Source organism: Mustela nivalis, assembly GCF_964662115.1.
Source record: "Mustela nivalis genome assembly, contig: HAP1_SCAFFOLD_2255, whole genome shotgun sequence".
NCBI classification, from domain to species: Eukaryota; Metazoa; Chordata; class Mammalia; order Carnivora; family Mustelidae; genus Mustela; species Mustela nivalis.
Window position 1 is genome coordinate 45,175 of NW_028134410.1, and position 25,673 is coordinate 70,847.

The window sequence follows — 25,673 nt, forward strand, 5'->3', positions numbered from 1 at the left end:
AAAACAAATCATGTGTGAACTAGACCATAGGATCACTTTAGTGGCAATTTCTGCCAAAGATGCATAACCTGAACTTAATCATAAGGAAACATCAGGCAAACCTAAACTGAGGGCATTCTACAAAATAATTGCTTTCTAATCTTCAGAAGAATCTAAGTCACCAAAGTAAAGACTGAGAAACTCTGTCAAATTGAAGGAGACTAAAGAGACAATATAATTTTTTTTTTTTTTAAGATTTTATTTATTTATTCGACAGAGAGATTACAAGTAGGCAGAGAGGCAGGCAGAGAGAGAGGAGGAAGCAGGCTCCTGCTGAGCAGAGAGCCCGATGCGGGACTCGATCCCAGGACCCTGAGATCATGACCTGAGCCGAAGGCAGCAGCTTAACCCACTGAGCCACCCAGGTGCCCCAAGAGACAATATAATTAAATGCAACACATGCATCTGGATCATGCATGTGTTGCATTTAATTATATAATCTGGATTGGATCATTTTGTTCTGAGGAACAGTACTGGTACAACTGGCAAAATTTAAACAAAGTTTAAGGATGAGACAGTAGTCATTTATCAATGTTATCTTCCTGATTTTGATGGTAGTATTGTGGTTACATAGGACAATATCCTTTTTGCCCCTAAATACTGAAGGTTTTTAAGTAATCTCTACACCCAACGTGGGGCTGAAACTCATGACCCCAGAATCAAGAGCTGCAGGCTCTACTGACTGAGCCGGTCAGGCACCCTTCACAGTGAAAGTTCTGGGAATGAGCTTTGCGCAGTGGCAGTATCGTAGCCAATGAGGTTTATCCGAGGCGCGATTATTGCTAATTGAAAGTTCTGGGAATGAGATGAGGGCATATCATGATGGCAGTTCACTCTCAAATAGTTCATGGGAAAAAGGATCTTCATACTGCCCCTGCTTATAAAATTTGATATCATTTCTGTAAATGAGATTATTTCAAAAAATTCTTATTTATATTTACATAAATAATTTTTGTTTCAGTTATGTTTGGGGGAAGGAAAAAACAAAGATACATGCCTTCCAAATCATTACAGAGGATAAAACCGAAGAAATTATTGTCCACAAAAAAAAAAAGAGCAAAAATAGAAACCAAAATAAGAAAGTATAAAACCTCACAGAAGAAAATCAACTAAAAATAAAGCCAGTTAGGATAATGCAAATGTTTTAAATTCCCTATGGTAAATAAGAGAAAGACTTAAAACACCACAAAACAATCACATCATGGGACAAACACAAATACAAATAAAGTAAACAGAAGTCAAAAGAAATCAGGGTAGGGGCACCTGGGTGGCTCAGTGGATTAAAGCCTCTGCTTTCAGCTCAGGTTATGATCCCAGGGTCCTAGGACTGAGCACCACATCAGGCTCTCTGCTCAGCAGGGAGCCTGCTTCCCTCTCTGTCTCTCTCTCTGCCTGCCTCTCTGCCTACTTGTGATCTCTGTCAAATAAATAAATAAAATCTTAAAAAAAAAGAAATCAGTTTAGCATAGGCCAAGTAAGCAAGCAAGAAAACATAAAATAACTGGAAATCAGGAAAAAATAAAAGTTTGTAATTAAAATTTGTAGGATCAATTCACCCTCAGATTAAAAACCAGTTTACCAGGGGTGCCGAGGGCGCTCAGTGGGTTAAAGCCTCTGCCTTCAGTTCAGGTCATGATCCCAGGGTCCTGGGATGGAGCCTTGCATTGGGCTCTCTGCTCAGCAAGGAGCCTGCCTCCCTTCCTCTCTCTCTGCCTGCCTCTCTGCCTACTTGTGATGTCTGTCTGTCAAATAAATAAATAAAATCTTTAAAAATAAAAATAAAAACCAGTTTGCCAGAATCTGTATCCCATCTCTGCCACAGATTAACTGTGTAACTCTGGGCAAAGTTTTTAATCTCTCTGCCTCAGTTTCCTCATCTGAAAAATGGGGATTAGAGTACTTACCTCATAATGTTATCAGAACATTTACTGAGTTAATGCAGGTAGAGTTCTAAAAGTTGCCTGGTGTAGAGCAGGAGCTCAAGTATTCCCTATTCCCTATTATTTGCAGTTTTAAGGTTTTTTTTTTTATTATGAAAGTAATACATGTTTAGTATATAAAAACTGAAAACTGTAGGTCAAATTAAGTAAGTATAAATCACCTATATCCCACAACCCAGCACTAACCACTGTTAATATACCACTCTTGGTATACTTCCTTACGATCTTTTTTTCTACACTTGATGCTTATGTATAGGTCAAAGATCTGAAGGGTTGTTTGTTTTTTTTTTTAAGATTTTATTTATTTATTTGACAGAGAGAGATCACAAGTAGTCAGAGAGGTAGGCAGAAGAGAGAGGAAGAAGCAGGCTTCCCGCTGAGCAGAGCCTGATGCGGGGCTCGATCCCAGGACCCTGGGATCATGACCTGAGCTGAAGGCAGAGGCTTAACCCACTGAGCCACCCAGGCGCCCCTAAAGATCTGAAGTTTAAGAGCTACCCAAAGAGTTTACTTTTCTTAGGGGGATATGTCTACAACAGTCAACAGTAACAGGTATTAAGTTAAATAATGAGGCCTAGGAGTGAAGCTTACTTCAGTTATAAATAAGAAAAATACAGTTCTAATACATGACCTGTTTTCTTACACTTTTTATCTATAAAATATATATTTCAAAAATAAAACAGTAATTCAGAAAACATTTTTATTTAAAAATAAAATATATAAATTTGAACAGTTTTCCACACTGAGTCACAACATATGCATGTTTCATGAAATCAGTTTGGTGGTTTGTGATCAATATTTCTTTTTAATAATAAATAGAAGAATGTCAGAGAGTACTACATGAAGTAATGATTAAGTATTGCCTCCTCGAACAACATTTATGTATGGAAGGATATGTATGCTGGTTAGATTGTAGAAAATGGATTTTGTACTCTGAGTCACCTTTAAAAAACTCTGCGAGCTGCTGAGGCAGAAAAATGAGGAAAAAGTACTTGAATGTGATTTAATCACCTGCTTCTAAACTGATACATTCTGTAACTATGCCTATACATTTCCTTTTCCTTTTTCATGTTATTCTCACCCACAAAACCACTCTCACCCACAAAACCCACTCAAAACTTGCCCACAGTGTCAGCCTACTCTACTCAGTTCTCTGCTGCCAATCAGTGAAGTTGTCACGGAGTACACAGATTGCTAAGCAGTAAGCACCAGTTGTCCATGAACTCTTCGCCCCGACCAGTCCTCCCAGGCCTAGAGCGTGCTCCCTGAAAAATCACTCCTGACTCCTGCAGGCAAGGGTTTTTCTCTGGACAAACAATTACCAACTCAGTGGGATCTTCCAGTCTAAAAAGTTCTCTTGCTTCCATTCCCTTGCTATTTCATCTTTCTTGGGCCAGGACTAATTGCTACTTTCTTGGAGATTGGATTCCTCTCTCATTTTTTCCATTTTCTAAATTATTTTACATAGAACTGACAATACTAAGGGGGAAAAAAAGGAATGCATTCTTCCCTACAGGTGAAAAAGTATGAAAGGAAAAAAGAGATTTCTCATCAAACAATGGAAAAGGACTGAAGACTCACAGAAAGAAAAATAAGAGACCACAAAAGAAAGAGCTGAGAGCAGAATTTAAAGAATCCCAATTTGTGATGTTTAAAACCAAAGGAGGTTTGTGAGTCCGTGCTTGCTTCTATTACCCCTGGGTGTAGGGCAAATGGTACAAGTGACTCTCAGCCTAAATCTGCAGTCAAGAATAAGGCTGATGAGGCAAGTTTTCTGCATCTCTACACTCCATCTGCACAGATATTTTTGTGGTGAAAAAGTGCTTGATAAATCAACACATTTCTTATACTTTTTTTCTTCTTAAAATTGCAACTTAAACTAAGAAATTTAAATACAGTATTGGAGCAATTAACAAGTCTATTTTTAACTTTTTTTTTTTTGATGGAAGCAGCATAGCTTACTGGAAAGAGCACTGATTTCAAAGCCAGGAGGACCTGGGCTCAAATCCCAGCCATTCCACTGACTAGCCTGTGACCTTGGCAAAATTACTTCTCCTGAAACCCCATCTTTTGGGGTTAATTTACAGAATTAAATGAAAAGCAGAGCTTACTGCGCATAGCACCCACAAACCACAAATCTAACTTACCTTTCTGCTCAGACCACGTTCCTATCAATACCAGTAACAACATGGTTATGGTTACCGCAATACTTCTCAATTGAAAATGGACTGGAAAAAAAGAGGGGATAGAAAGAGGGAAAGGTAGGGGTGCCTGGCTGGCTTAGTTGGTATAGTATATGACAACTCTTGAGCTCGGGGTCACGAGTCTAAGCTCCACCTTGGGTGTGGAGATTACTTAAAAATAAAATCTTAATAAAAGAAAAAAGAGGGAAAGGGAGTAGATGGCCCTCAAAGGATAAGCTAGGGGCTTTTGGAAGAGAATAGGCAATATACAGAGTACATTTGAATATGTATGTTTATACTCATGATTCTGAAATAACTGAGACTGAAAATATTTGTCCAAATGGCTTGTGTCTCTAGAACCACAAAATTAGGAAGCTGTTTTAGGAAACCCCGTAAGTTTGGTCACTGATGAATGGTAATATGACTTTTACTGTATGATGGCATCTTTTGGTTTTCAACTATCTTACACTGAATATACATAGGTTTTTTTCAACAAGGTATTTATAATCACTTTTAAATTAAGATAAATGTAGTTTATACTATAGTTGTGACTTCCTATTAGTTAATTATCTAAAGGCTTTCAGAAAAAAATTACCAAAAAACAAATTTTTTAAAAGTTTTTTTTAAAGTAATCTCTACACCCAACATGAGGCTCAAACTTACAATCATGAGATCAAGAGTCGCTTATCTACTGACAAGCCAGCGAGGTGCCCATGAAAATTTTTATCATCATAATCAAATCAAAATTAAACTCATGATGTTGTCTACAAAAGCTATGATCCTTGCCTTTTGAAACAATCTAAAACTGCTTTAACATATACCCAAGAGATTAGCAAATATTTTAAAGTCTGAAAATATTAAGTGTTGCTAAAGACAGAAAAAAATTGTGATGGGAAAATAAATTGGCAAAATTACTTTGGAAGGCAATCTGGCACCACCCACTAGCATTGAATGTGCTAATACCCTACAATCCAGCAACCCCACACCTAAATTTGTATTAGACATTTGCACTAAGAGATATGGAAGAAGTTAATGATAGCAATTTTTTAGAAATAAGCAAGGATCTTATAATAACCCCAATGTCTGTAAACACAAGAAGAAATCAACTGTAGAATATCTATAAAATGGCAGACTACAGAGTCATGAATATAAGTGAATTAAGCCACATTTTGGATGAATCCCAAAAATATACTGAGCTAAGAGAGGAAGTCATAGTAAAATTATATCACTTACGTAAATTTCAAAATCAAGTAAAACAACATATCGATTACAGATACATATGGTAAAATTATAAGAAAAGCAAAAGAATTGTTAATACAAAATGGTGAAAATGCAGGACAAAGGTTACGTCTGTGGTGGAGGGAGTAAGCTATAACCCAGAACGTGTGAGGGTTTCAATTATTTTGTGAGATATTTATTCTTTTGTGATGACATACTTGACAATAAGTTTTTTTTTTTTAAGGCGAACACAAAAACTAAGTCACAGATGGAAACCTGCATAAAGAGCAAATCATAAGAGCCAAATTTATGAACTAAGAATACACACACTTCTTCACTTTTAATATGAGATCCTGACCTTTACACAAATAATTCTACATTTCGGAAAAAATTGAATGAGAAACTTAAAACTCATCCCAAAAAGTCTTCATGCTACTCTGTGTATCTCGACATTTCCCTAAGAAGGTGACGCTTTCAACTATTGTGTATGAAGTTCCCAATTATCTGGTGTCTAAACTTGAAAAAGTCTTTCTAGGTACATGCAGCAAACAACTTTAACTTTTCTATATCCATATACCATAAGAATGGGCAGTTTTATATTAGCACTAACTCCTGCTCCAGAAAAAAAAGAAGCAAAATGGATGATCAATGCACACTCTAGGGTAGAATGGTCTCATGTGGAGCGCTGGTTTTTGAAACCCTTCCTTTTACCCCGGTCTACTATCTTGCATTATGCGTGAAAACACTTTGGAATGAAAACAATTACATATATAAAATGATGCATTCTCTCCTCTCAAGCAATGAAAATCACTAATTACCGGGGGCTTCACAAGGCAGGTAGGTGCATGGGATATAGCTGACAAACCTCAACTGGGAAATAGGGTACTGCCTCCAAGTGAAGAAACTACAAATACGGAGTTTAAATTTTCTTTTATTTTGCCTTTTCTTGAATCCGACACTTTTCAATTTCCTGATCGTGGCACCAAGCCAACCACCCTTTTAAACCCCCAACTAGTTCCTCAAGTCCCCCATTCCCTTCCTTCTCCAGCACCGATGCCCACTCTCCACGGCGCCTCCGTTCGGCCATCGCCTCTGCACAACCCCTCACCAGACAGCCAGGAACAACAGTGTTCCTCTTCCGGTCCAAACCTCCAGGTCCCCCGACCTCTGAACACCACACCTGCTCCAGCCGGGCGGGTCCAGGGCTCCCACCTCCACGCCCATCGGACCGCACCCACACATCCCCCCGCTCCCTTCGCTGCCGCCCTCCCGGCCCTTCCCTTGGTCCCGCGGCCTCAGGGATTCGCCCCCCCAACCCCTTTCTCCACCGAGCCTCCCCCTCACTGCACCTGTAGCCCGGCCCTTCCACCCTGCCGTCCCCTCACTGTGGGGCCTTTCCGGCCGAGCCCACCGGGCCCCGCCAGCCCAGCCCAACCCAACCAGTCCGGCCCGCTAGGCCCCGACACCAGGCCCAGTGGCCTCTGCCGCCCCTTCTCCTCACCGTGCCCTCCCCGGGGCTCTCGTCTCGGGCCCCCTCCGCTTCCTCACCGACCGCAGACTGAAGCCCCGCATCGGGGTGGCCCAGCGGCTCTAGGGGCGCTGGCTGCAATTGCCGCTCGGGATCCCGAGGTGCCTGCTCCATGGCTGCAGTTTGGCTCGGCGGCTCCAATGCGCTTGCGCCGTCGCGCAACGCGCCCCGCCCCGCCCCGCCCCGCCCCGCCTCCCGGCCCCGCGGCGGTTCGCCGGGACTGAGGTCCACGAAGCTCTCGGCCCGGGACGGAGGCGGCTAGGCTTCCCTACTTAGGAACGGATTAGCTGCTAGCCCTGGAGACCCGGAAACCCGGGAGAACTGACTGAGGGAGAGAAGGGGAGAAAGGCAAGGGGAAGAGCAGAGTAGACACTGGAACCATTCCGGCGGGCGAAGGCCTAGAGAAAAACTGAATTAGAAGAAATCGGAGACCGCGTTCTGACATAGTCCGAGCCTATGTCCCTCCTGGCTTGTCGTTTCCACTTTTTTACCCGGAAAGTTCCGGGCGCTATAAATTAAAAAACTTTCAGCAGTTCGAGTAACACATTCAGCAAAAGCTAGCGCGTGCAGTTCTGAGAGAAGTGAGGAAGTGAAGCCTTTGGCCAAAGGGTGGCTTGAAATCGGTTGCGCTTCATAAAGCCCTGACGATCTCTGATCGTTTCCTACGAACCTCTCGAACCTCTCGTACCGAATTTTCAGAACCCGCTTCCTTGACACGCATTCACTATGGTAACCTAATGGGAAATGCTCACTCGGTGTGCCAGGCAGTGTGCTAGTTGGGGGTTCCTTCTAGACAAAGTCTGGTCATCAGTTTTTCAAGGAGAGAGACTGATCTTTCTGCCGAAATACTTCCAAGCTATGACACACAATTTGCTCTTCCTGGGGTGTATTCTCTGCCCCGCCCCCACCCGGGAAATTCCTTCATCCCTAAAATCTCAGTTGGTAATGTCTAAATGCTAATATCACTTTGTTAATTAACGTTAAGACCTTTCTCGTATTATTTTACAATTATTTCTTTCTATGTCTTTCTGCCCCAACTGGACTTTGGACTTTTTTAAGGCAAGGACCCTATCTTTTTTTTTCCCCTCTTCCTCTGACCAAACCTAGGACCTTTACTCAAATCTCAAAAGACATTTATTTCATCAGTTTATCAAGGATTGTTCATGTTAGGTAAATTCTCAGGAAACGTATTTTTAAATCAGAAATTTAGTTCATCACAAGAGGGATATATTCCCAGGAACAGATTAGTAACGGTTATCCTGTGCCATTTTCCCAGTTTCAAGATACTGAAAAAACTAGGTCCAAGAGCCTTTAGGATAATCGCTCTGGGCTGGTGACTTAGGTATCTCATTCTGCAGTGTGTAAGAACGAAGAAGGGAGCTCAAGTTTTGACAAAGCATTCGACCAGGGGAAGCCATAGTGCTAAGCGCTATTTTGGGGGGTGGGGGAGACTAAAACAGAGTAGGAATGTCTGTTTCCTCTTCATTCTGAGGGGAAGCAGAATACATGACCCCCAAATAGGCCACTTTGGCATGTGCATTATTTTGAGCTAAAAACAATCAAAACCAGAAGATTCAAGAAAATTACTTTTACCTCTCCCTTAACTACCTAAAAAAGTTCAGAAAGGCCTGGCCCGCAAAGAACTCTATTACCAGAAATGACCCATCTGCATGGCCAAGCAAACATTTAATTATCAAACATCTGTTCTTATGGTCCTACGAATTACCCTACTCTCCTTTGAACCTCCGTCCCTTATGCCATTCCTTAGCTCAGGATGGCATAGAAGCTTCAATTGCCTGACATGTTCATGGGTCTCGTAATCTTATGGGGCTCCCATACTACATAATTATTTATTTCTCTACTGTTAATCTTATGTCAATTCAATTAACAGACCAGCCAAAATAATCTAAAAGGATAGCGGGAAAGTTCCCCCCACCCAGCCCTTTTAAAATTCATACCTCCTTTTCTGAGAGGGGAAAAAAAAATTCCAAGACTGACTTTGGTATCAGTTTTAAGTTAGCTAGATAGAACTTTGTCTCTATATTTTCTTAAGAGATAGCCTTGGAGAAATCAAATTTGGAAAAACAAGAGGATACTTGAAGAATCTAAAATCAGGGCAAAGGGATTAGATGGTCATCAAACATGTTCATTGTGGAAAAATTAGAAAATGGTTATGAATAAAAAGAATAAAAAAGCTCCATACTCCCACACCCAAAGTTAAGCACTAACACTGAGCATATATCCCTTCAAATATTATACATATATAATAAAAATAGAATCATACTATAATGTTATTTTATAATTTGTTCACTTAATACAGCAAGAACACCTTTCCATGTGATTAAATATATTTCTAAAGAATCTTCTTAGGGGCGCCTGGGTGGCTCAGTGGGTTAAGCTGCTGCCTTCGGCTCAGGTCATGATCTCAGAGTCCTGGGATCGAGTCCCACATCGGGCTCTCTGCTCAGCAGGGTGCCTGCTTCCTCCTCTCTCTCTGCCTGCCTCTCTGCCTACTTGTGATCTCTCTCTGTCAAATAAATAAATAAAATCTTTGAAAAAAAAAAAGAATCTTCTTAAAAACTACACAGTTTTATTGTAAAGCATTGCTATTAATTCAGGGTGCCTGAGTGGCTCAGTTGATTGTCTGCCTTCCAGTTGGGTCATGATCCCAGGGTTCTGGAATTGAGTTCCCATTGGGCTCCCCACTCAGTCGGGATTCTGCTTGTCCCTCTCCCTCTGCCTGTTATTCCTCACCCCCACCCACCACTTTTGTCCTTTGTGTCAAGTGAATAAATAAAATCTTTTTTTTAAAAAAATACTATAATTTAGGGCAACAGTCTGGCTCAGTTGGAAGAGCACGCAACTCTTGATCTCAGGGCTGTAAATTTGAATCCCACCTCAGGTGCAGAGATTACTTAAATAAATAAATAAATAAACTTTAAAAGATTACTATAATTTATTTAATCTTATAATCGTGTATGGTTATATTTTTTTATTTTTTAATATTTTTTAATTTTTTTAGAGATTTTATTTATTTCATTTAATTGAGACAGAGAGAGAACACGAGCGGGGAAGAGAGGGAGAGGAAGAGGGAGAAGCAGTCTGCTCAGACTCCTCAGTGAGCAGGAGCCTGATGCAAGGGCAAGGCTCCATCCCAAGACCCCTGGATCATGACCCAAGCAGAAGCCAAACGCTGAACCAATGGAGCTACCCAAGTGTCCTGACACTTCACAATGTTTAGTGCATTTTGTAAACTATTGATTCTCTGAGCTGCATTGATCATTTTCCAGAATAATCTTAGTCTGAGAGGACCTCTGAGGTAACACCTTACCTGTGATCTCCAGTTTTGCGTTATTTATAAAAGGAAAAATCTCAAGAGTGGAAAAATGCCCTCCATTTCCCACTCACCTCAGGGCTGGTGAGGTTGGTGGTTTCTGGAATTAATCTGCTCACTCAGACCTCTGCAGCTTCCCCACTTTTCCTACCTAACCAAAGGGAGGGGCAAGTAGTGAGGTGGCTCAGAGCTGCCACCCTGACTAAGATTATTAGTCATGGGGGAGCTGCTTGTGTGAGAAAACTAAATTTACATCAGTTTTAAGCATTCATATTTCAGATGGAATCTTCTATTCAGAACTTCTGCTATCATTTGCCCCATGCTATGCTACCTGCCACCGTGGACCGCCTTGGCTGTCACTAGTCAGAGGCCTGGTCCTCCCAAGGGGATCCTACTTCGGCGGTCCATCCCTCAGGGAGTGGTGATTCCCAGGGCATCGCTGAAAGGGGAGGAAACTCAGCAGGACTGAAGTGAGGGCAGGAAGCAGCACCCACGGTCTTATCTATCTGCCCAGTGAGCGGCCTATTTAATACATATCAGAAAAGTGAGCAAGAAACAGGCAAGAGACGGGCTGTAGTGACTGATCATCTCTGGAGATCTTCTCCATTGGTGCGATTATTCTGAATACCAGACATTCTGAATACCAGAAGTAATTTCGAGTAAATAAATGTATACTGAATCTCTTTTGCCCTGTGTTGGGACTAGCTCTGTTTTCCCCAGACTTGGGGACTTTCTGCGCCCTCCTTCCCACACACTCATCCACCCCTCCATTCAAGGCTGACTTTTCTCTATTCCAACACCGCTCACTCGTTTACTAACCTTACATGTCTATCTCCCCCTCTAGGCCAATGAACTCAGTAAGAGCAGCGCCCTGCCTCACTCCTCTTTGCAACCCGATGCTCTGGGCCCTCTGGGCTGGAGGGGGTGTTCAGCACTCAGCTGCTGAATGAACGAATGTGTCGGGGGATGGGAGGGGTGTACAGAAGAAAACAAGCAAACATATAATAACCAGCTGCATTTTTACTTATTAAAGCCAGTCAGATTCCTGGTCTCCTGCCCACGGTAGCTCCCCTCCAGCCTCCACAGACATCTCCTCAACTTGAATTCTCCCCAAAACTGCAGGGGAGAGGGTAGGGGAGAATGGGTGAAAGCCAACAGGGGCCCTCATCTCTTCCCCCCTCCTCAGTAGTCTTGGTATCATGAGGACCCAGCTGGGTCCCCGTGTGCCAATCAGTTCTTCCAGGAAAAAGAGGCAGCCCTTGGGAGAGGCAAGAGGCGGGCAGTCACCACGTCTCTTTCTGCAGCCAGGCCTAGCTGACGGGTCAGAGCTGGCAGCTCTGAGCCACCTCACTACTTGCCCCTCTCTTTGGTTAGGTAGGAAAAGTGTGGAAGCTGCAAAGGTCTGAGTGAGCTGATTAATTCCAGAAACCACAAACTTGAGCCATCAGCCCTGAGGTGAATGAGAAATGGAGGGCATTTTTCCACTCTTGAGATTTTTTCCCTTTGTAAATAACCAAAACTGGAGATCACAGGTGAGGTATTACCTCAGAGGTCCTTTCATCCAATGCCTTCATTTTCCTGATAAAGACAGTGGAGCCTAGTGAGGCTGATAACTTGCCCACAGTTACTACTAACAACTGGTTAGTAGCAGAGCAGTGGTCAGGACAGACCTCTCCCCCTGCAAACTTGGACTGAGGGTGTTAAAAAAAAAATTCAAACTGAGTAAATTTAGAGATCAAATTGGCTTTATTCAATGATTCATGAATCAGGCAGCATCCCATCTCGCAAACAGAAAGGAAAGCCAAAGGGCTACACAAAATGGCTACTAGTGCTGACCAGAGAATTCCAGACTGATTGGTTAAAGGTCACATTCCTGGGAGAGACTAACCTGAAGTTAGGTTAGGTAAAAGTCTTGGTTTGCTGATAGGAGCTTAGGACAAGTGACTCCATTTGGGGCCTGTTTTTTGTTTGTTTATTTGTTTTAAGATTTTATTTATTTAAGTGGGGGTGAAGAGAGAGAGCATGCACGCACAAGCAGGGAGAGAGGCAAGCAGAAGGAGAAACAGGCTCCCCGCTGAGCAAGGAGCCTGATGTGGAGGTCAATCCCAGGACCCTGGGATCATGACCTGAGCCAAAGACAGACTGTTAACCGTCTGAGCCACCCAGGTGCCCAAGAGGGGGGCCTGTTTTTTAATAAGAGGCATAGAGTGCCTGACTCAGCTTCTTCTGAAGGCCAGCGTAACTCATCAAAGAAGGCATTTCCTTCTGGAGGAAGTGTGGAATGAAGAATTTTTTCTTTTCCACTTGAGGAGGGATGAGGTGACTGGGGACCTGGCCAATCAGCTGGAGGCCATGTTCAATTATCCTGAGTAACTGCATGGAGCACCCACCCGGTCCTGGAATCGAGGCTTTGCAAATGAGGGCCCCGAGACGGGGACAGAATCCTGCTCGAGATTACAGGGAAGTCTGGGCTGGGTGCTGACCCCTGAGCAGGAGATTGCCTGGCAGGGAAGCCAGAAGAGCTTTCTACTTCCTGCTCTAGGAGCCAGAAAGGGCAAGTCTTGTTCTGGGAACTGGGAGGCAGGCATTCCGTGTGAGGGAACCCAGGCTTCGGGGAGAAGAGGATGGGGCAGTGAGTCTAGAGGGGGAGGCTGGGTATAACGAGGTTTTTGTTTGTTTGTTTGTTTGTTTTTTAAAGATTTTATTTATTAATTTGACAGAGAGAAATCACAAGTAGACGGAGAGGTAGCCAGAGAGAGAGAGAGAGGGAAGCAGGCTCCCTGCCGAGCAAAGAGCCCGATGCAGGACTCGATCCCAGGACCCTGAGATCATGACCTGAGCTGATGGCAGCGGCTTAACCCACTGAGCCACCCAGGTGCCCCTATAACGAGTTTTATAAACCTGACTATGGAGTTTGGATTTTATCCCATGGGAAATCGGGAGCCACCAGAGGTTTCTAGAGGGGAGAGATTTTTAAAGATTACTAGGACTGTACTGTAGAGGATAGAATAGGAGTCTGGACAAGAACTGATGGGGCCATTCCTAAGGCAGAGCTGGTAGGACTTGTCACACTGGACACGAGAGTTAAGACAGAAGGAATCTCAGAGATTTGCAGGCCTCTGGCTTGGGCAAAAGTTTTTTCTTATTATCTGATGGTTTCTTTTTTATACATACCATCTTGTTCAAGTTTTATGTATGCAGTATTGTTTTGGATCTCCAAGGTTACCAGCCAGAATCTTTTTACCTCTTTGCCTTTTCCCCCTCTTTGTTCTTCCTGTTTCTTCCTGGGTCATTGTTTTTAAGTTTGTTACTTTAATTTTGGAGTTTTTGGAAGCTATCTGATGATCCTTAGTTATTCATTAATATTTCAATAACAAAATCTAGAATTTGGGTTGGGCTTTTTTCTTCTTTTTTTAACATTTTAAAAAAAGATTTTATTTTATTTATTTGACAGATAGCAATCACAAATAGGCAGAGAGCCAGGCAGAGAGAAAGGGGGAAGCAGGCTCCCTGCTGAGCAGAGAACCCAGTGTGGGGCTCTATCCCAGGACCCTGGGATCATGACCTGAGCCAAAGGCAGAGGCTTAACCCACTGAGCCACTCAAGGCACTCCTTTTTTCTTAATATTTTTATTTATTTTGAGACAGAGGGAGCACAAAGGTGAGCTGGGAGAGGAGCAGAGAGAGAGAGAGAGAATCTCAAGCAGACGCCACACTGAGTGCAGAGCCTGACATGGGGCTTGATCTTCCCACCCTGAGACCATGACCTGGGCAGAAATCAAGAGTCAGACGCTCAACTGAATGAGCCACCCAGGTACCGCTTAAAAAGCTCCATATATGTGGGCAGTCTCCTTCAACTGGCAAACTTTGTTAAGGCTGAGGTAATGGGAGTTGGGTATTAGCAGGAGTGGCCCCTAAGGCCAATACATCGAAGGATTATTGGCTGAATTCCCAGCTTTTATTCCTATTTCTCCTTCCCTTCCATACTCTATCCTGAATTTGTTCCTTGATTTTCCACAAACTTCCTCCATGCAGCCCAGGTGCTTCAAGGGAGATTCCCTCCAGCCCCAGTAGATCTATAGATACTTCATGAGAAACACACATGTGACTCCCTAGAGCCTTAAAACCTACTTAAAACCTTACTGAAAGTCTCTTGAGATAGTAAGTGAAGAATTGATAAATTATATTAAAACTTGCTAAAAATTCTCTTTACATGTCTACATCTCCCCAGTGTCCTAGTCCTCGAAGCACCTTTCCCCCTACCCTTTCCCTCAAAACACCCTGCTCATTCAGGTTTCACCCTCGCCTCCCCACCTTCAGATCTTTTCTTTCCTTCTCAGGATGGCTCCAAGATCTTTCTCATGCAGACAAATCTTTTGCTTCTCTTGTCTTCTTTGATGGATATCTCTACCCATGACTTTGCTCTGAACAGCAAAGAATCCCCTTTAAAGCAGGGCACAGAGGAAAAGGAAGGGAAGATCTGGTAATGAGAGCACTCTGAGTTTTGGTGTTTTAGTATCTGCCACCCATACCCATGTGCATTTATATGAAATGGATAGAAAGAGGGGCTGAAGGGTTACACAGCACGCCGTTAGCAATTTGGGGAAGGAAAGTGAAGACAGCATCCAAGGGGAGTGTCCCTTTATAAACTCCTGTGATCTGAATCTTTTATAAAGGAAATAAATTCAAGGACTGCTTAAATCATGTTTACTTAAGTACGGAAAGTCACCCTTTGGTACTCTTCCAAGTGGGAATGGGGGTGGGCGGGAGGAAAGTTCTTTTTATATATACACACCTCTATCATGTGAAATGAGTATCAGTTACTTTTACAATTAAAAAACAAGCTCTTCGAAAGAAAAAAAAGAAATCACGATATTAAGTCATAAGCACAGAAACACAGGGGAGGAGACTTCATCCAAACAGGAATGGTAGTGAGAGAAGGAAGAGGGAAGAATTTACCCAGCTCAAGAGATGGAGTGCGTGGGGGGTTAAAGGCCACAGAAGCACTGTGGAGAGAAGCACTAAGACACAAAACAGATGTATTTTGGGCAAACGTGACATTATTATGTCCTAGAATATGAGGGTGAGTCATACTGGAAAATGATGGAGAGGTGGGAAGGGGCAGAAAAGGGATGGCAGGAAATGATCCATTTGAGCTCAGCCATCAAGCATGGTCCAGGCTCACTGGTTATTAAATGTTTAGCAAATAATATTAACTGAATTAAATAGGACATGTCTCTCCTTTTGGCCTCAGAATTCATATTCAGCTATACACTTCAGTTCACCTCCACTTCTTAATTTTATTTAAAAATTTTGGGACACCTGGGTGGCTCAGCTGGTTAAGCAGCTGCCTGTGGCTCAGGTCATGATCCCAGGATTCTGGGATCAAGTCCCACATCCGGCTCCCTACTCAGCAGGGAGCCTGCTTCTCCCTCTGCCTATATGCTTTTTCTCTCTCTGACAAATAAATAAATAAAATCTTTAAAAAATAATAGAAGTAAATAAAATTTTTGCAAGATTATGGGCGGACTGAGTGGTTCAGTCAGTTGTGTCTGACTTGATTTGGGCTCAGATCATGATCTCAGGTTCATAAGATGGAGCCCGACATCAAGTGCTGGGTGCACAGCCCGCTTAATATTCTCTTTCCCTCTCCTTCTGGCCTCTTCCCTCCCTCCCTCCCTTTCTAAAAAAATTTTTTTTGAAAAATTAATACATGTACTTAGTACAGAAATTAAACCACAAACAGGTACACAGTAAAAAATAAGTCAGCCTTCAGCTTCCCATCTCCAGTCCCTTGCTTTCCGACCTTAAATCAACCATGATAGGATTTTTCCAGAATTGAAATTACTTGTTTTTAGGACTGTTTCAGTCCAATATCTGGGTGGCACAATATCATCCCAATTTGGAAGAAGCTACATACAATGCAGGCAATCTAAATGTCTTGAGCTCAGCAGAACAGGTCTAAAGGGAATGAGTATAACTTTCCCCAAAGCTCACTTAACCAGAAAATTCAGTTCCAAATGTTTAAGAGAAATATGCCTATTTTTAACAGTAAACTTGATTAAAATTATAAAATGTTAAAAATTGTTATGGTCCAGACCTCACAGCTAAGAGCTTGCCCAAAGTGATGAAGTAAAGATTGAAACCCATGATTCCTGACTCCATGCTTAAGTACTCACTCTTTTATTGCACTTCAGGGTGATTCTGAAAACCAGAATAGGTTTTCAATAGGAAAAGTAACTGTGAGTTACTGTAACTATTTCCTAGACAATAGGAAAGTAACTGTGAGTTGCCTGGGTGGCTCAGTTGGTCTTGATTTTGGCTCAGGGCTCAGGGCTCAGGTTATGATCTTGGGCCTGTGAGATCAAGCCCTCGGGCTTCGTGCTCAGTAGGGAGTTTGCTTCTCTCACTCTCCCTTTGTCTCTACCCTTGCTCTCGAGGTCCCTTTCTCTAAAATAAATAGATGAGTTGTAAAATCAAGGAGAGTAACTGTTATAACAACTGTGAATGGAAATAAAAATCTCAAGTTACCTATGCTTTTTTTTTTAAGATTTTATTTATTTATTTGACAGAGAAAGATCACAAGTAGGCAGAGAGGCAGGCGGAGAGAGAGAGGGAAGCAGGCTCCCCGCTGAGCAGAGAGCCGGATGCGGGGCTCGATCCCAGGACCCTGAGATCTAACCTGAGATCTGACCTGAGATCTGACCTGAGATCTGACCTGAGCTGAAGGCAGAGGCTTTAACCCACTGAGCCACCCACGTGGCCCTTACCTATGCTTTTAAATAGCCAAGGAAACATGGATACCCTAGCTCTGAGCCCTCTTTAACTCGAATCTTAATATAACAAAAATAAAAAAGTTTTTCAAAGAGTACATTGTGTATGATTCCATTGTATGAAGTCCAAGACAAGAAGAACTAATATTCTGTGATAGAAATGAGAACAGTTACCCCTGGGACGGTGGAAGATTTGACTCTAGAGGGGCCTGAGGGAACTTTCTGAATTAAGGGAAAAGTTCTATATCCTGATTTGATGTGGGTATTATGTGGGTATATACAATTGTCAAAACTCACTGAAGTGAGTTTTAAGGAACATATACCTCACTGCTGATAAATTAAACTTTGATTAAAGACAATTTGAATGAGGGGCGCCTGGGTGGCTCAGTGGGTTAAGCCGTTGCCTTCGGCTCGGGTCATGATCTCAGGGTCCTGGGATAGAGTCCCACGTGGGGCTCTCTGCTCAGCAGGGAGGCTGCTTCCTCCTCTGTCTCTCTCTGCCTGCCTCTCCGACTACTTGTGATTTCTCTGTCAAATAAGTAAATAAAATTAAAAAAAAAAAGACAATTTGAATGAAATGAAATTCCTTTGAAAATCAAGTGAAGGTTGCTCACTCCGAGATGCAATTTTTGGCCTAAGACAGAGCCAACCAGTTGTCTACTTTACTCCTTTGAATATGTTTGTGATTGACGGAGTAATTCACCTGTGATTCATTATGCACCAAAGGAAGGAAAAGGGCTCAATAAATTTAGAGACTTGGAACATTTCTGTGTCATTTCTTCAGCACATTTCTTCAGCATATCTGGGCTTTGCAGGAATTCATCAAGCTTTTACCAGTGATATGCTCTGACAGTTGGCATGCTAATACTTTATATATTTGAGAGATGATTTGCAGTGAGAGTGTTTATTCATTCATCATCATGTTAAGCTTCAAAACACCTTATATAAGGCAGGTAAAATAGGTATTATTATTCATTTTATAGTTTGTGAAAGTAAGGTGCAGAAAAGTTAAATAACTTGCCCAAGATCCCACAGCTATTATTTTTCTTAATTCAAAATACTGTTTTTTATTTGTTTGTTTTTATTCTCCACAGCTATTAAAAGATAGAGCTGAAAGGTCAATTCAGCTATATATATATATATATATATATACATACACACACACACACACACACATAATTTCACATTCCTTGTACCTGAATTTTATATATATATAAAATTTTATATATATATAAAATTTAAAATTATATATATATATATATGTGTGTGTGTGTGTATATATATAAATTTTCCCAGTATGTCATTTCAGAAAATTCAGGCCTCTCAGAGTGAGACCTGGGTTCAGAATGACAGTACCGGAGAATACTGTGACTTCCAGGAACACAGTGAATTGAATATCATAATGTAGGGCCAGAACTAGGATAAAGCAAACAAGGTACTTAGGGCACAAAATTTAAGAAGGTGCTCTCTCAGGTTCAGGCAAGTGCCAATCCTGCATGGTTTCTAACATTACCTTGTTATTACTAATTTAAATATAAGAAAACTGAATCTTAGAGGCGGAGTAGATGACTAATGTCTCACAAACAATAAAAAGCAGAACCAAAAACTAAGAAGGGGTTTCAGGCTTCAAATTCTACTAAGCCTACTCTTCAATAATGCTTTGTGTTTAGCCATAAGGAGGATTAAGACCATGAGGTTTTTAATTGTATGTTTAATAAACTGTTGGCCAAATGGCTTCCAAATTCAAATGCAAACTTAAACAACAGTAACCATCCAACAATTTCAGATTAAAATCTCTCAGCAAGGGGCACCTGGGTGGCTCAGTGGGTTAAGCTGCTGCCTTCGGCTCAGGTCATGATCTCAGGGTCCTGGGATCGAGTCCCGCATCGGGCTCTCTGCTCAGCAGGGAGCCTGCTTCCTCCTCTCTCTCTGCCTGCCTCTCTGCCTACTTGTGATCTCTCTCTGTCAAATAAATAAATAAAATCTTTAAATAAAATAAAATAAAATAAAATCTCTTAGCAAAGTAGGAACTGGAGGACCTTCCTCAAATTGATAGTGTTGCTATGAAAAACCTACAGCTAACATCATACTTTAATGAGACTACTTTGCCCCAAGATCAGAAACAAGACAAGATGTCTGCTCTTTCCACTTCTATTCCATTTTGCACTGGAGGTTCTAACCAATGCAATAAAGCAAGAAAAAGAAGTAAGGCATTTAGATTGGAAAAGAAGAATTAAACTGTCTTTATTTGAAGATGATAAGAACTTCTATGTAGAAAATCATAAGGAATCTACAGAAAAGCTACAAGGGATAATAAATGAATGAGTTGAGCAAGGCTGTAGGTTACAAGCTCAGTATACAAAAATAAATTTCTTCTTGTATATATTATCAAGAAACAAAAACTGAAAATGTTTTAAAATGTCATTTATAAAATAAAAATATGAAACACTTAGAAATAACTCTGATATAAGATATGTAAACCTATATAATAAAAATGATAAGCTATTGCTGAGAGGAATTAAAGAAGACTGAAATAAGTAGAGCTGTGTTCATGGCTAAGAAGACATAATACTGGTAAAATGTCTTTCTCCCCTAATCGACCTATGGATTCAATTAAATTCAACAAAATCCCAGCAGGCTTTTTTGTAGAAACTGACAAACTTATCCTAAGATTTATATGGAAAAGCAAATTAGAATAGCCAAAACAAGTTTGAAAAATAACAAAGTTGGAAGACTTATACTATCTGACTCTAAGATTATGAAGTTACAGTAATTGAGACAGCGCAGTATTGGTATAAAGAAACGAACCAATCTGATGTAACAGAATTGGGTCCATAGTAGAACCATATGTTTATGATCAGTTGATTTTAGACAAAGGTGTAAAGGCAATTCAATAGACAAAGACTAGTCTTTTATTTATTTTTATTTTTTATTGAAGCATATATCTTACTAATTTCAGGTGTTCATAATACTGATTCATTATTTTTTAATTAATTAATTAATTAATTAATTAATTATCGGAGAGAGAAAGAGAGAGAACAAGTAGAGGGAGTGGCAGGCAGAGGGAGAACTAGGCTCCCTGCAGAGCAAGGAGACTGATGTGGGACTTGATCCCAGGACCCTGGGATCATGACCTGAGCTGAAGGCAGATGCCTGAGTGACTGAGCCACCCGGGCATTCCCTGATTTTTTTTTTGTTTTTTGTTATGTTATTTTTTTTAAAAGATTTTATTTATTTGACAGAGAAAGAGAGACAGTGAGAGAGGGACTATAAGCAGGGGGAGTGGGAGAGGAAGAAGCAGGCTTCCTGCTGAGTAGGGAGCCTGATGTGTGGCTCGATCCCAGGACCCAGGGATCATAACCCGAGCCAAAGACAGATGTTTAACAACTGAGTCACCCAAGCACCCTTATTATTTTTGTTGTTACCAAGGTTATTTAATTAAGCTTTGTATTGTCATTACTTTAATGATTTTGCAAATAGTGTTTTTTAAATCTTTTTTTAAATTTACTGAATCAGCATTTTTATACATTATGAAATTATCCTCACAATTAGTCATTTCCATCTGTCTCCATACAAAGGTATTACAATATTATTGACTATATTCCCTATTGTGTGTATTTCATCCCACAACTTATTTATTTGATAACTAAAAGTTTATGTCTCTTAATCCCCTTCACATACTTCACCCACCTCCCAACCCTTTCTCCTTCTGGCAACCACCAGTGAGTTTCCCATGTCTATGAGTTTGTTTCTGTTTTGTTTGTTCATTTGTTTTGTTTCTTATATTCCACATGTAAGTAAAATCATATGATATTTGTCTTTTTCTGTCTGACCTTTATATATTTAACTAGAGATGGACACTTAGGTTTCTTCCATATTTTTGCTATTGTAAATAATGGTGCAGTGAGCACATGGGAGCATGTATCTTTTTAGTGTAAAGGATAACCTTTTAAATAAAAGGTGTTGGAAAGAACTGGATATCCACTGCAGAAAAACAAAACAAAACCAAAAAATTTTTGAGAAATATTTTGTACCATATTCGATCAAAAACTAACTCAAAATGGATTATATGCCTACATGGAGGAGCTTAAACTATGAAACTTCTGAGAAAATATAGGAGCAAATATTTGTGATGTTGGGTTAGACAGATCTTAAAGATGACACCAAAACCATGATCCATTAAAAAAAAACTTGATAAATTGGACTTTATCAAAATTAAGAACATCTGTTCTTTGAAAGACACTGTTCAAAGAATGAAGAGAAGCCACAGACAGGAGAAATTACAAACCAAATGTAAAAGCTTTTTATCCAGAATATATAAAGAACTCTCAAACCTCAATAAGAAAACAATCTAATGAAAATATGGGTAAAAGATGTGAACAAACATGTCATCAAAGAAGGTATACAGATGGCATATAAGCACATGGAAAGATGTTCTGCATCCCTAATCATTAGGGTTGTACAAATTAACACCACAAGGGACTCACTCCCATGACACACCTATTAGAATAGCAAAAATCAGAAAGACTGTCCATATCAAGTGTTGCCAGTGACATGACGCACCTGCAACTCTTATGCGCTGCTGGTGGGAGTGTCAAGTGGTACAACCACTTTGAAAAACCCACTTCCAATTTCTTTCTTTTCTTTTTTTTTTTTTTAAGATTTTATTTATTTATTTGTCAGAGAGAGAGAGAGAGAACACAAGTAGGCAGAGTGGTAGGCAGAGGCAGAGAAAGAAGCAGGCTCCCCACTGAGCAAGGAGCCCGATGTGGGACTCGATCCCAGGACCCTGGGATCATGACCGGAGCTGAAGGCAGAGGCTTAACCGACTGAGCCACTCAAGCATCCCCCACTTCCAATTTCTTAAAAAGTTAAAAACATATGCTTACCATTCCACTCCTACGTATTTACCCAAGATAAATGAAAGTGTATGTTCATACAAGGCCTTGTATGAGAATTTCATAGCAGCTGAGACTGAGAATGACCCAAATGTCTATCAACTGCCGAATGAATAAACAAATTGTGGTATAATCCAAACAATGAGCGACTGTTGAGCAATAGAAAGGAATGAATTACTCATACATGAAACAACATGAATAAGAAGCAAAATAGTTATACTGAGTGAAATAAGCCAAAACAGACCATCCTCTTTGATTCCATTTATTCTAGAGAATGCAAACTCATCTATGACAGCAGATTAGTGGTGGAGTGGATTGAATGATGGTGGCCTCCAAAAGATAGGTTTACATCCCAATTCCCAGAAGCCATGAATGTTATTTGCTTGGAAAAAGGGTCTTTGCAGATATAATTAAGGATTTTTAAAAAAGATTTTATTTACTTATTTGGCAGGCAGAGAGAGAGAGAGGGAGAAGCAGGCTCCATGCTAAGCAGAGAGCCTGATGCGGGGCTCGATCCCAGGACCCTGGAACCATGACCTGTGCTGAAGGCAGAGGCTTTAACCCACTGAGCCACCTAGGCACCCCATAATTAAGGATCTTGAGATGAGGAGATCATTCTGGATTTTCTGGGTGGGATTTGAATTTAATGTCAAGTGTCCTTTGTAAGAGGAAGGCAGAGGAAGATTTGAGATAGAGAGAAGAGAGGCAGACCCTAAGAGGACAAAATGTGACCACAGAGGCAGAGGTTGGAGTAACTGTGCACAAATCAAAGATCGCCAAAAGATACCAGAAGCTGGCAGAAGCAAAGAACGGATTATCCCCTAGAGCCTCAAGAGAGCATGGCTATGCTGACATCTCAATTTCAGACTTCTGGCCCCCAGAACTGTGAGAGAATAAATTTCTGTCGTTTTAAGTGATTGTGTAATCATTATGGCAGCCTCAGGATATCAATATTCCCTGGATATGGGACAGGAGTGGATAGAGAGGAAACCGGAAAGGAGAGATTACCAAGAGGCACGAGTAAACTCTTGAGAATGATGAATATTCTCATTGTCATGATAGTGGTGATGTTTCATGGGACTACATACATCAAAACCTATAAAATTGTATACTTAAAAAGGTGTAGTTTAAGTCCATTGCACATTAACAAAGCTATTAAAAAGGGGGGAAAAAAGACATAAAGGGTCTGAAACAAGACTCCACTTGTAATATTCTGGCCTTTTCTGAGCAGTCCACGTAACACTGATACAGGTATATTCTCGGGAAACTGATCATAAGACGGAGACCCACCATATGAAGCACAGCTGAGTAAACTCAGAATAGGACAACTGGGAGAACTGATACTCAGAGATATTTATGCAAGGAAAAACATTCTCGTCTTACAGGAGATCCATTAGAATGGGGGCAGATTTTGGTACAAAGAATTTGCTCAAGTCAGTGTCGTCCACAGATAAAATAGCTGTTGGAGGAGCTAGTTCCTGGGAGACTACCCAGGTATTGTAGGTGGGGGCCTCTCTCTGACTCTTCCCTCTGTCAGGGCCTCTGTTTTTCTTGATTTTTTATCTTTTCCAATTCTTGCTTTTCTCTCTCCTTGGATGTATTGCTGGAGCATGCGCTTTTAATAGCTTCCAGAAAAGGAACAGTTAGGACAGAACTGTTTTAAAATTTTGTGTCCGATTTGTCTTTTGGCTGGGGATAAAATTCTAGGCAAAATTGGAAGTATTTCCCTTTTGCCTTTTAGCTTTCAGGGATGTTGAGAAGGCTGATGCTATTGTTTTTAGAATTTTCTCTTTATCTTTAGTTTAAAGGAATTTCATAATGATGTGCTTTGGTTTGGGCCTTTTTCTTTTCCCCAGTAGGCTCCATGCCCAACATGAGGCTTGAACTCACAACCTTGAGATAGAGTCACCTGCTCTATCAACTGAGTCAATCCGACACCCCTGAGCTTTTAATTTTCCCTTACTGTGTAGGATATTCATGGCATTTTCATTTGGATTCATGTTATCCAATTTTGGGAAACTGTCTTCTACACATATATGTATGTATTTTTCACTGTTTTTCCTTCCACTGGTTTTTAATTCCTTGAATCCTAGTCACGAGCTCTATGTTAGATTTCCTGGACTGCTCTGCTGATTTTCATCTCTCTCCTATTGTCCATCTTTTTCCTTTTGTTCTGTTTGCTGAGAGCTGCTTATCTAATAGAACTACTGAGTGGTTAATTTGAACTATCATATTTTTAATATCCAAGACCTGTTTTTATTTCCAGAACAGTCCATTTTAAAGATAGCATTTTGAGGGGTGCCTTGGTGGCTCAGTGGTTAAGCATCAACTCTTGATCTTAGCCCAGGTCTCAATCTCACGTTGGTGAGTTCAAGCCCTGCCCTGGGCTCCACACTGGGTGTGGAGCCAACTTAAAATAGATAAAAAAAATCTTAAAGAAAAAGATAGCATTTTGTTCATGTTTTATAGAAGTAAGATCATCTGCTCTGGTCTTAAGACTTATTTCTGAATAAGTTATTCAGAAGTTATTTCCCAAATCATGTTTCTTAAAATTTTTTTTTCCTATTTCATCTTTTTAACTAACGTTGGTATCTTTCCTCAAATGTCTGCTGATCATTTGCTATTAAAATGAGATGTAATTGTCTATATACACAATGTATTGGTGTGAGGATGGGTGTATGTAGTTTCTTGGGGAAAGCGAAGAGGGTTACATTGTAGGAGTTGCTGGCTTGAATTTAATTAACAGGATTGTCAGCTGAGAATTTTTTTGTTGGTGGAACCTCCAAATATATCTATAGGACTTTTTTCTGGAGTTGTGCTTGGCCTAAGAAGGATATTTTAATCTCTTGCCTGAGGGTATATGCCTGACTGCCAGTATTTTGGGAATGGGACAGGGGAAGGGGCTAAGGTCTCATCCTTAAGTATATTGACTTTAACTTGTACCTCATTTTCAGTTTATCAACTTATGTTCTTGAACTGTAAATTTCTCTGGTTCAATCTCTCCAGTCTGATAGGGTGGAACAAAAGTTAGTCACCTACTTGCATTGTTTGGGGTTTCTTACGTAGACTTTTGAGCCAAACCCCTTGCTTTTATTTTTATTTTTTTTAAAGATTTTATTTATTTATTTGACAGACACAGATCACAAGTAGGCAGAGAGGCAGGCAGAGAGGGGGGGGGGGGAAGCAGGCTCCCTGCCGAGCAGAGAGCCCGATGTGGGGCTCGATCCCAGGACCCTGAGATCATGACCTGAGCCAAAGGCAGAGGCTTAACCCACTGAGCCACCCAGGTGCCACAACCCCTTGCTTTTAAAAAAAATTATTATTTTTTAAAGTAAGCTCTACATCCAATGTGTGGCTTGAACTCATGACCCCCAGGATCAAGAGTCACATATTCTATTGACTAAGCCAGTCAGATGCATTCCACCCCCCGCCCCCCCAACTCCTCATGTTCACCACATTGATCAACTGCCTTCCAAAGCACTTAGGTACCATGGTGCCTTTCTGGGGTTTGGAAAGACCAGTTAGTCTTGTCCATATCAACAACCCATTCCTGGGTTTCTTCCTTCATCTAAGTCTAACAGTAGGGATACTATTTGTCATGTCGGAATCCAATGTACTATCCGGCCCCAAACAAATACTTAAGAGATGTTTGTTGAAGGTCTAGCTAAGTGAATTGAAATAAGCACTAAACTTTCTGAGCAATCATTTCCTCATCTGTGAAGTTGGCATGGTCATCCTGACTATAATTTCACAGTATTTGT

General features: G+C 41.0%; 1 protein-coding gene across 1 annotated transcript in view; it reads right to left on the reverse strand.

Annotated features, from left to right (window-relative positions):
* The window catches only part of LOC309858358 (sorting nexin-4), a 51,347-nt gene extending 44,300 nt beyond the window's left edge, over window positions 1-7,047 (reverse strand). The window contains exon 1 of the mRNA XM_082751045.1: window positions 6,882-7,047. Within this exon, the coding sequence (XP_082607171.1) occupies window positions 6,882-7,022 (141 nt within the window). The 5' untranslated portion in view covers window positions 7,023-7,047. The remainder of the gene's footprint in view (window positions 1-6,881) is intronic.
* Between the last annotated feature and the right edge of the window lie 18,626 nt (window positions 7,048-25,673).